Below are 12,578 nucleotides of genomic sequence, written 5' to 3'. Positions count from 1 at the left end.
AATCGATGGCGAAGGCGCTAGGGATGGGGGTCAGAAGAATGGTTGGATGGTTTGGTTTCGTGGATGCATTTGAGGAGTTCAACTTCCGAGATGACGTCAAAATGTTGCCAGGTGACTAAAGATTTCCGCTCCTCAAAGGGGGTCGGGTGGGCGACCTGATTCACCAGGGCTTTGACCTTTTCATCAAAGAAAATAGCGAAGTCGACTTCTCTCTTTGTGGAGTCCTCTAGCTTAGTAGTTAGGGGAGAACAATTAGGGTTTTTGATGATGTCAAAAAAAAATTTGGGTCTGTTTTTGGCTGATTCGAGGAGGGATCTAAAATGTGAAGCTTTTCCGTGGAAGATGTGGTTGTGGCATTTGGATCTTGCTGAACGTAACCGAGAGAGATTGGAGGTGGAAGGAGAGTTTCTCCAATGTTTCTCCAGGCTTCTAAGGTTTTTCCTTTCTTCGTAGAGAGTTTTATTGAACCAAGGTGCTGAGGGGGTGGGTCTTTTCCTTTTGCTTTGGAGTGGAGCTACCTTGTCAATTTCAACAGCTAGGACTGAGAGGTGAGAATGTGGACATCCATGTTGGGGTGAATTCAAGAAAGTGACCGCATAGCAGAGTCACAAAAAGTGTCAAGATCAATGTTTTTAGTGCTGCGAAACCAGGTAGTAGCTCTTTTAAGTTGACCGAGCGTTATAACGTGTGCGAGAGATGAAAACGGAAGGGAACAAGGAAGTGGTCAGACCAGTCTACATGGATAGGGGGAGCAGTAGTCAGCAAGTCTGCTTTGGATATAACAAGATCCAAAATTGAGCCCTTGGAATGAGTGGTTTCCGAGCAATGTTGGAAGAGATTGTTAGCTGAGAGAAAGGTGGCAAGCTTGTTGGCAGCTGAGTCTTCGAATGAGCCCCAATGGAGATTAATATCACCCAGGAAGATCTGCCTGTCGCTTTGAGAAAATTGGTCACTAATGAAGTCAGTGAGTTCCTCCACAAAGGCAGAGCAGTTACCGGGCGGTTGGTAGATGGCATGGAATCTAAAAGGTGAGCCATGATGTTTTTGCAGTTCTAGGGATAGGAATTCGAATGTGCAGAAAGGGATGGTAGGGAAGGCTTTCATTTGAAGGGAATTCCTGAAGATGATAGCGACACCGCCCCCAATTTGGTCTCATCTGTCATTTCTGAGGATAGAGTAGTCAGTGTGTCAGTATGTTGTGTTTGGGCGAGTGTCAGCGAGTGTGCAAGTTGTGTGTGAGTCAGTGTCCGTGTGTGTGTGCAAGGTGTGGTGTGTGTGTGCCAGCCTGCTGCGTTGTGTGTCTCTGGGCCTCGGCAGGCCCCAGCTGTTCTCCGGTCCAGGCGATGAATGCGCTCTCCTCCCACATCCTCAGCCAGCCTTCTCCGTCACTCCCTCCCACTCCCTCCTCCTGCAGCCTCTCCCTCCCCATGGACAGCGGCCCTCCCTGGCCCATCCCCAGCCCCCCCCCCCCCCCCCCCACCACCTCACCCAGCCTCCCCCGTCACTGATCCCCACCCCAGCCTCTTCCTCCCCATGGACAGCGGCCCTCCCCTGGCCCATCCCCAGCCCACCCCACATCCTCACCCAACCTTCCCATCTTCTATCATGTTCTTTCCTTGTCGTCTTCTTTACTAAGATGTCAGCTTAAATGTAAATGCTTCCGCCATTTATTTATAATTTATTTTAATAAATAACTCCAGGACGAATCTCTATAAAACGGCCTCTGTGGATGCTGATCCAAAGGGCGTCCTTTTTACTGGTAACAACTGAATAGTGTTACAGAAGCAGTAAACTTCCTGCTCTGGATGCAGGTACGTTGGAAGGTATACCATTGATAAATCAATTGTGATGAAAATCTTTAAGTCCAATATTTAAGTTATCCTTGGTGAATGGAATTTGACTGTTATGCACTTATTATCGTCTCTACGGTTGAAGCGTAAACAGATTTTGCCATTGAATCATCTCACAACCGCAAGAGGAGGTAACATTAAGAAGAATCTATTGGTTCTTTTGGCTTTCTCTGGTATTTCCTGTCCACTAGTAAAGCCATTTTTGATGCTTCTATAAATATTCCTTGCTGCGAGTGTTTTGTGTTGCATCATTACTCATTCTAATACAATGTACGTATCTCTTCTGTTTGCCAATTCTATCACTGAAAGTCTTGGTTAACTGTTTTATTATTCTTTCATAATTCCTTTACCGGATATACAGTTAGCATCTAAAACGATAAGGAACACTCTCTGTCCCATGAATCACAAAACTGGAGTTGTCATATTATTTACATACATGCTTCCGATTGCTTAAAGATTCTTAAACCTGAATACTAGTGTGCTATAATCTCACATCTCAATTGTTTCTCCACTATATTCTTCTGGGTGTTTGCTGAACTTGTTGTTACATACTTTTTCTTCCCTTGTTGAAAAAGAAAACTGAACCTGTCACTATGTCTAGTCCCACTCCTCTTGGTATTCTACACATGGGTTTGTTACATTTCTCTTTGACTTTCACACTGAGTCTGATCCTTAACATGCAGAAGCATTTGCAATGCAATAGTTCTCGCATTTGCAAGAGTTTGAGCTATTGGCATTGTAAATGAGCATGAGAAGCAAGGCTGGCAGTAAAAGAGGCGCAGTTATTGAGAGCCTTGCTTCTCGTAAGCAAAAGCTATAAGTAGCGAGTGAATGTTTACGCACCTCTTGCAAGTTTCCAAAACACATAAATAAAAGGCATTCGGCCAGATTCATGAAAGACCCGTTTTGCGAGTCTGAAATAGCGATTCATAAGGAATCGCTATTACAGACTCGCAAAACGGGATTCATGTAGGAATCGCAAAATTAAATGCGATTCCTACAGATTCCTTATTTGCGATTAGCAAATTGCTAATCGCAAATAAGGAATAACTCCCCATTCATTCCTATGAGCCAAAAGGCCCATAGGAATGAATGGGGAGTATTCCTTATTTGCGATTAGCAATTTGCTAATCGCAAATAAGATAGCGATTTGAAGGGTGCCAGGGGTGTCCAAAGGACACCCTGTAGCACCCCTTAAATGCACATTTCAACAGGTGTTGCGCACACACATGTCCAAAGGACATGTGTGTGTGTAACATGCAACTTAGAAAAATGCTTTTAAAAGCATTATTCTAAGTTTTCGCTATTTACCACGAGGTTTGACCTCGCGGTAAATAGCGGGCCGAAATTGCGAATTCGCAATTTTTAAATGGATGATGAATTGCATTTAAGGAATCTCAAATAGTGATTCCTTAAATGTAATTCCTCGCAAAATTGCGAAATCGCTATTACTGATTTTTGCATTTGGGATGATGAATCCCGAATGCAAAAATAGCGCTCGCAAAGGGCCAGATTCTCAGAATCTGGCCCTTTGCGAGCCGATTTCGACTTGATGAATCAGGCTGTAAGTCATTTACAATGCGAATAGCTCAAACTCACGCAAAAACGGGACCTATTGTGTTGCAAATGCTTGTTGTTCTTATCACACATGTCAGGCAGACCTATGTCAAACGTTGCACTCAAAACAGTTTTGAACTGATATAGTCACAAGACTAATCTTAGAAAACACAGGTGGCATAATCCACACTCTTTACTCTAATATTAGCAAAGCACGCCCTTACCCTAAACTAGATATACCAATCATCCCTGAAATGCTCGTGAGACATGCTGCATTACTCTGTTGGGTTGAAGCAGAGAGCAGTGCTCTGCAATGTGACGAAACTGAGGCCTGGGGGACTATCCCAGTCGAGTGGGATGTCGTGCTCTAAATCCTTTTAGGCAAATACAGGTCTCTCTCTCCCTCTTAGCGTCACACTGTAAGAGGTAGTCCATGCATATGAGTAGCATTCACTTGGCTGTCTCTAATCACTACAGAACTATAGCCAATACCATGTCCTATCTGATGTTAACCGTCTCACTACGTGCTCCCCTGTATAGTTTTTAGATGCCCTTTGGCCCGCTCCTTCCATTACATGCAATATTGATTTGCTGCAGTAGCGCTCAGTGCCTCAATTACTAAACTTGCCCAGTTATTGTTAGTCAGCTGGTACTAAACCTACTGAACTCCCTTCTAGTTCTACCCTGACAGCCTTATACATGTGTCCTTTACCATCCTATGTTTAATCTAATCTACCAACTAAGTAATTGTAAGATGTTTGTGCTTATCATTGGAAATACTATGTACCAAGTACTACCTTGTTACTGTGTTTCATGTTGTAGTATCAAAAAATCCAATAATTTTGTTTAAATAGGCGTAGTGCTGGCAGAAAAAATACCCTTTTATGAAGTCCATCTATTGCTACTGATGAAACCTTTCCTCCTCGTGTTCCTCTCATAGGGTAGCTCTGATATCATGTGCAATCATATAGGTTCTTGATTTTCCATGTTTCCTTGGTTAAGGATGGGCTTAATGTAGGCATATAAAAAAAGAGCTCCGGGTCGCAATCTATGCATTTCAGTGTTCTCTGGAGCAAGTCTGTTACTTCAAACTTCCCCAAACCCTCCGGGTCCCTTAATCATCTTTAACAATTCTTCCTGAAGCCTTTCCTTCACCAGTTTGATACTGGGTTATGTTCTAACCTTCTTCAAGCCAAACCTTAAAAACTGAAGCCAATAATTCTTTCAGTTACACTGCACAGCTTCTTCCTCTCTCTCCAGCATCCTACACTCTTGACTGAGTTGTATTCTGAAAGGACTTTAAAGGATTTGCGACTAGAACTAAAACCCTAACTAACAGCTAGTTGTTTGTTGGACTTTTTTGGGGGTAGGGATGGAACACTGGTTTCCAGACTGTTGCAATACATTCAGCTCTTTAATGAACTTTCTAACAATGAGTTCCTGTGAGGAACTTGGATGTGATTTTACAAGTCGTACAGATTGAAAAGAACTGATAAATAAATACACCCATTGTAGTTTGTCATGTATTTGTGTATTTTAGTGAGAATTTGCATGTATTCTATTCAAATGTAGATTAATCGGACTCAGTAAATATTATGAAATATTTGCATACATTTTACAGATCATGAATGAGAAAGCAAAGGACTCACCAACCTCCGCGTCAAAAAGACCACTGTTGGGTCGGATGTATGTCCCTTTTGTGACCAATCCTTTTCTATTCATGATTACTTGTGTCCTCAATTTACACATCCAGCCCATCACCAACTCGTGCCCTGCCCTCTGAGCCTTGAGCTTCTTGGAAGCAAAATCTAATGGTTATGGACTGAATATTGTTAGGCAAAGTCTTCTGTCTGCTTTATCCTTTAGCCTTTGCTCCTCACTTCCTTGCTATGCTATGTCATCTCCTTGTGCTCTACCTCAGTATAAAATGTCTGCCACACTTCCATTTAAATTATGTTCTTCCATGATTTTTTTTTACAAGTACACTCCAGTAAACTACCGTCTTTAAACCACAGTACAGTGACCCCTTCTTGCTAATCTTACCTGACCAGTCATGAACCCTGTCCTCTCGCTGAAAAGTGACCCCCCCCCCCCCTCCACGTCGTGAATTTATTCTTCAGAAAAACCCCAACTGTGTCACTGTTTCTCACCTGCACTAATAGAAGGATCCCTACATAAGCTATACTGCCCGGAGACCTGTTCTTTGTGGTTTAGACAAATAATCACTCCCTGTACTAAAAATAGATATGCTCTTCCTAACCAACAAGAAAGGTAATGTTTGTTAATTTGTTTTTCAAAACAGTATTATTTAAGACATGTAACGTTATTTTAATTGTGTTAGACATAATTGTTGGCAATCTGATATAGGAGTTGTTGGTTGATCTTTATGATTTTAATTTTGCAAATGATCTTCTAGGAGCAGTATCTAATTTTGACGCTGTAGTGAAATGTGCACAACTTGTGGAGAGGATGTATGCGCACATTGCTTCAAAAACGGAGGAGTTCACAGTGTTGTCAGCATGTATGGTCTCTCAGTACGTGAACGAACTTCAGAAGGTAAGTTAATAAGATCTGCAGTATATTGTTGGTAAAAGAGGAGTGGTTGTTTAAAAATCTAGAGTGACATGACCATATCATAGCCATTGGCATACGAGAACATGACCCAGATCTACTATGCATAGTGTGATTCTAGAGCAAATCACTGATTAGTCAAAAACCCAGAATAACCAGTAGAAGCGATTAGAGTTTTGAAACCCAGGCACATGTAGAATACCTTCTGATGAATACTACTCATCACAAGGTATTAAGTGATTCTTTTCTCCTGTTTTATCAGCTTCCGGAGGAAGCATGTGTTGTTATGGCTATTCTCCACACTCTGCACAGATTTTACTGTTACTTGTGGCATTGGCTGTTGCATACCCGTATGTATTGTATGGCGCTTAGCACACCTGACCATTCAGACAATTAATTAGGAGGACATGCCCATTGAAAAACATTTGGGGTGGGGACATATACATTTGTAGAAAAGCAAAGAAGTCCCCAATCGACCAGTCGTTACAAAACATATTGTAAAAAATCAAATGCATGTTCGCACTTCTCTTCTTGTCAGGTGTATTGTGTGAAAAAAAATTGCATTCTTTGAACGCCTCCACACTAGATAAACAATTTTATAATTACATTCAAGATTTGATCTTTAATGCATGTCATCCAAGTGCCACCTAAAAGTCAGTCAAATTCACTATATTGAGTTAATTAAAACCATAAAAGCATCCTACATAAAACACATTATGTACTAAAATAACACAAACACCAACAGGGTAGAAAATTACATCTAGAGCATCTGCAGAAAAGCAATTCATGGTATATCTAATTCATATCAATCCCACTCTTTTCCTTTATTCTGACCGTTGCTGTCAGAAAACTAGCTATATTAAAAAATTCCCAAACATTAGTCAGCATCTGCAAATATATAAAAGCAGGTCTAGCCTGTAAAAATCCTTTACCCCTTAAAATAGGTAAAATTATCCGGTTCCGGATGTGCCTAACGTGCTCACAGAATAAAACAAAGTGCAATGAGTCACACGTACAGACACCCAGGTCCTCAATCTTTTTCCATCCCTTTGGTTCTACAAGAAGTAGATGTAATTGATTAAATATAGGTTTTATAATCAAAGGAGAGAGAGAGGAACCAGAGTGGCTAGTTCATTTCCCCTAGGATATGGTGAGTAAACAACAAGAACTAGCTCTGTTAGTGTGCTATGTGTCTGTATGGGAAACCATTTGTTTTTTTATGAAGGCCCTCACCCACCAACCTAGTTGGTGGCATGCTTCATCATCGGGCCCCACCCGAGGCACTGAGTGTGCAGACCCACTTGTGTATGTGGCTGAATATTACTTGCTTTTTACATTGAGTCTTTTGTCTGTCCTGTTTTTTTTGTGTCTCTTTAAATCCCTTACAGGTACAAACTGAGAGGAAATACCTCTCACATATACAAGCACCGTAGCGCATATAGATCCCTGTAACATCCTTACACATAAAAGGTCCTGAAGAAAGCCAGTATAAGAAAAGGCCTGGCTGAAACTAGTCGACCACACTGGACGTGGGAGACCATAAGTCTACCATGCACGTCCCAAGCATTTGTTTTTAACTACTGCCTGGGGCCCACCAATAAAGTAACCTTTTGGACCCTAAGGACAGTATTTTAAAACCTCACGCAACACGCCTGCACAGCACACTCACGATTCAACAAAACCCGCTCCGCAGTAGCCTGGCGTCGCAGCACACCTGAGGCACACTCTACGCCTCGGGTGGGGCCCGATGATGAAGCATGCCACCTTCATAAAAAAACAAATGGTTTCCCATACAGACACTTAGCCCACTAACATTGATTACATCTAAATATCACTAGAAAGAAGCAATGGTGCTGATTAGTTACTATGCTTAGATAGGGGTTCCATTGCATGCTTAGATAGGGGTTCCATTGTACATGAAGTGGATAACAATTGATGTGTCCGCACCAAAGACTTTTTCAGTTCCCTGGCCTTTCTATCTGTCTGTGACCCCTGCAGCTATGTGTTTTTAACCTAAATCAAATCCGCCTCTAGCATGTTTTCTAGAGAAATGAACAACTCTGGCCTTCCTAAATAAGTGGCAAGCCTTTTCACATAGCTCATCCAGGGGATACAGCCTGCATGATCAAGTGCTAGGCAATCGCAAATAATTTCACGGTTCATCCCTAGCTCCGGGTTTATTCAAATTCCTATCCACTTGAGTAAAGGTGCCATACCGATTAGGTCTGATATAAAACCTAGACTGGTTTCTTGGTGAATTATTTAGGAAGATGTTGACTGTGGCACAGATAACAAATTTCTTAGGAATTAGTTTTCTACTATTTAGATATCCCTAACTTTTCTGAATCCCCAAAGGTCAGAGCCATAGCTTGCTATGGTTATACCTTTGGCCCTGTATATATTTAGCATGGCTTGCATTGGTTTTACACCTATTCTGCATGCAAAGTCAAGGACAGCCGGGGTAGATCTGGCCATTACATTTCTTTTTGCTTTCATTTGTGGTACCCATATACCCCTCTCATCAAATAAAACTCCTAAATATGTAAACCAGGTCACCCGTGATATTACGTTACCTTCACAAAAAAGAGTCTTGGGTTTCCTTGGCTTAAGACGCAGAATCATTGTGTGAGATTTTGAGAAATTAACATCAAGGTCCAGTGACTTCATAAAATCGGCAAAGGTAGTTAAAAGATGCTGTAGGCCAATTGCTGTTCTAGCTATATATAGGAGAGCCGGAGTTAGCCTCTCCCCCACACATGGGAAGTCCCTACTCTCTCCCATTAAAACTGAATCAAGGTTGTTAATATATAAAGTGTATACAAGTGGGGCTAAGTTGCATCCCTGTCTGACTCCTTTAATAATACGAATGCCTCGTGTAAGGTTGCCTTTTGGTGAAATCTCACTGCGGTTGTAAGATCGTTATGCAAATCGGCCAGAAAGTTCACGATATTCATGTACAAACCTAATTTTAATAACAAATGCCATAATTTGGATCAATTTACTCGGTCAAAGGCAGAGGAAATTTCCAATAATGCCAAATGGAGTGAACCTTTCTTCGCAATCGTGTACTTCTCAGCCAATAAAAACAAATGTTGACACTGGTCCATGGTTCCTCTCCCTTTCCTAATCCCATACTGTACATTTGAGAGGATATTAGTGTCATTTAACCAGTCAGTGAGTTTGCCAAGGACAACTCTTCCTAAAACCTTCACTGCAGAATCTATCAGTGAAACTGGCCTATAACATTGTGGCTCTCCTCTATTTCCCTTTTTTGAAGACCGGAACTATAACATACTGAGACCAAGATTGTGGCAGGCCAAATTCACAGGCCGTATTAAAAACATTTGCTAGTAAATTAGACCATAATAATACATTTGTTTTAAAAAGATCCAGGGGGCGTGGCTAAGATGGTGGCGTGATCGGTTGCAGGTCCCGGAGGCTCCCTGCCCGATCCCATACGATTGCGCCCCGCTGCATAGCCAGATCTCCCTGGTGCACTCAGATCGGCTGATCTTGTGGCCGATCTCTTGCTGAGCTCTCCGGTGCCCTGTGAACTGTTGGTGCGGCGCCGAGGCTTGAGGACGCCGGTGACTGATTGCCGCGGCCGCAACATGGCGACCACCGCGGCCCTGTGGGAGCCGGCGTGCTCTGCCCCTGAAGCCCTGCGGAGACCCTACGGCCCGTCGGGGCTCTGGCTGGCGAGTTCCCGGCACGCCCGGGCACATCTGGGTGGTCCCTGCTCCCGCCCGCGAGGCGACCCCGATCCTGCGGCACGCCCGGTGAGACGGCGTGTGTTAGCTGGGAGTCGCGAAAATCGACTCCCCGGCTTTTGGGCCTGCACGCACCTCCAAGGGACTGCCCGCCAAGGCCGAGCGCCACCGGGCGGTGACACGGCCGAACACAGCACCGATTCCTCCAGCCTGCACCCTGCCGGCCCTCTCGGGGCCCTGGCCATCCTCGCCTCTGTCGGGTGGTAGCCCGGAATCACCGACACCGCTGCACTACAGCTGGTCCAGGGCGGCTGCCTTGGCCCTGCGAGAGCCGGCGCGCTCTATCCGCACGGACCTGCACAGCTCCTACGGCCCACTGAAGCACCCACAGGTACGTCCCCGGGGGGCTCCCGAGGCCCAGCCCCACCACCTGCGGAGCGTCCCCGATCCTACGACCTGGCCGGCGGTGCGGTGTGGGCCGGCCAGGCATCTTCAAATCGACCCCCCGGCTTTGGGCCTGCCGGCGCTGCCCGAGGGGCGAGCTGCGAGAGGCTGGGGGATACCTGGCGATACATCTGCTGTGACACTGTTGGACTGGCGGCGCGCTGCCCTGTGCAGTGAGGGGCACTGTGATACCGCTTTCCGCCAAGGTGGGCCGCGAGGCCAGGGAGAGCCATCAGACCGGGGCTGAGCTGACGCTCCACGCCTGCATCGCCCTGCGACACTGCTACACACAGGTGAGGAGAGCGGTGGGGCATCGGGTCGGACCTCGGGGGGCGAGATCGGGCCCCCGGCGATTGGCTCAGGAGGTCTGCCGTTTCTGTCCGTCTTGCCACGAGCTGCTGGCCACAAGTGGAACAGGTCCATAACTACTTTAGTCTCTGCTGCGGGCACCACCACAGGGCTCGACACCTAGCCCCTCCAGCACGCGTTTTGATAGCCGCCACCCATACAATCCCACAGCCAGGTGCCTTCCTACGCAATTCCTTTGGGTGACTGCCTTGCTCGCTGCAGCAGAGTAGACACCACCGCGCCACCCGACACCACTACAGGGCCAAGCCACCGGTGTCTTCAGGTCACATCCCACGTTCCACCCCGACGCCAGAAACAGTTAAGACCCTAGAGACAAGATGGCGGGGCAGCGGTCGAAGAAGGGGTCACAAACGCTCCCGGAGCTCATAGCCAAAACACAGTCCAAGCCCAATAAAGACCCTCCTTCCCCCCCGACTGCAAAGCAGATGCCTGCACCGTTGGAGGATCAATCACCCATCACTAGGACTTTCTTGGAAACACTGTTTAACTCCCTAAGGGACGACTTTCGGTCCCTGAAGCAAGACGTGGCGGGTGAAGTCCGGGAGCTCAGGCGAGAAGTGGAAGGCCTGGGGGAGCGAGTGGCGGCGGTCGAGGAGGCAGATCAGTCCAGGAGCAGGGAAATAACACACCTTCAACAGGAAATTGTGCGTCTCACTGACCAGCAGATGGACCTCCAGGCCCATAAGGAGGACCTCGAGAACCGTTCCCGCCGGAACAACATACGGGTCCGGGGGGTCCCTCAGAAATCGGAGGGATCCGATGTCACGGGCTACCTGCAGACTCTGTTCCGGTCCGTCCTGGGGGAATTGGCGGATTTCGAGATACGCATTGACAGAGCTCACAGGGTGGGGTTGCCCAGACGGTCCTCGGCGCCACCACCGGACATACTAGCCTTTCTGCCCGACTTCCCCTTAAAGGAACGGATCCTCAGGGAAGCGCGACGAGCCCAGCCTCTTCAGTTCCAGGGCCATTCCATAGCCCTCTATCAGGACCTGTCAGCCATCACCCTGCAGAAACGCAAGGAATTCTGAAAGGCGACGGACTTCCTGCGGCAACATGAGACTCCGTATTCTTGGGGTCACCCGTTTCGACTCATCTTCAAATGGGAAGGAAAACTTCACCAACTGCGATCACTCAAGGACACATGTGCCCTCCTGGGCCTTGAGCACGATGTGGATGAACCAGCCCTTAGTCCATCCAGAGGGCCCCGAGACAATGGCTGGCAAACTGTGCACCGCAGACGTTCACCCTCACACCACCTGAGGCCAGATGCCTCTGTTATCACTCAGGAGCGTGCCACTGCAGTCGCGGAGGTGGCCAAAGAGACATCCTCCTCAGGATGAAGACTGCACTGCTTGGGAGATCACTCTTAGCTTGCCTTCTCCCTGAGAGGGGGATGGGTTTCGGGTGGGGGGCCGACGTGTCCGCCACGAGACACGACCCGACTGGAAGACTTCACCACAGCCCTGTGCGACCTGACAGGACTGGCACTATGCCCACTCATACGTGGGAGTTGGGGTTCGGGGCGGGAGCGGGGGTTGGGGGGGACTGTTGACAATATCCTTGTCTCATGGAGTATAGTTTTGGGTGCAAGGGGGGAGTTGGGGGGGATGGTTGGGGGGGGAGTTTGGGGGGGGGGGAACCAGTGTGCCGGGGGGATTTACTTTTAAAGGACTTGAGGAACTCTATTTCTTTGTCGCACTGCCTGACCTCAGACCACAGATGTTCCTACAACGTTGTACATCTAGGCCGGGAACACACACATGTCATAGCACACTTCGACCCCTCCTCTACAACAATGGCTAGCCCTACACTGAAGATATTGGCACTCAACGTCAAAGGCCTGAACAACCCTATTAAGAGGCGGGCGCTACTCTCTTACCTGGAAAACTCCGGGGCGGACCTGTGTCTACTCCAAGAGACCCACTTACTGCCCAAGGACTGGCACAGAATGCGCTCACGCGCCTTTCCCCAACAATTTTTCTCCTCCCTTCCCACCAAGAAAGCTGGGGTGGCCATCCTGATTTCCAGACACTTTAGAGGAAAGGTGGGGACCAAGTCAGGGGAGGTTAAGGGC

The 12,578-nt window shown here is 46.7% G+C and overlaps 1 protein-coding gene across 1 annotated transcript in view; it reads left to right on the top strand.

The window, feature by feature from the left end:
* The window catches only part of URB2 (URB2 ribosome biogenesis homolog), a 966,667-nt gene that overhangs the window by 821,459 nt on the left and 132,630 nt on the right, over window positions 1–12,578 (top strand). Inside the window, exon 9 of the mRNA XM_086927065.1 lies at window positions 5,824–5,963. Coding sequence (XP_086783191.1) covers window positions 5,824–5,963 — 140 coding nt within the window. The remainder of the gene's footprint in view (window positions 1–5,823; window positions 5,964–12,578) is intronic.

Source organism: Lissotriton vulgaris, chromosome 6 (genome assembly GCF_964263255.1).
Source record: "Lissotriton vulgaris chromosome 6, aLisVul1.2, whole genome shotgun sequence".
Lineage (NCBI taxonomy): Eukaryota > Metazoa > Chordata > Amphibia > Caudata > Salamandridae > Lissotriton > Lissotriton vulgaris.
The sequence above is the reverse complement of the archived record's forward strand: the minus strand, read 5'-3'. Positions and strand labels throughout refer to the sequence as shown.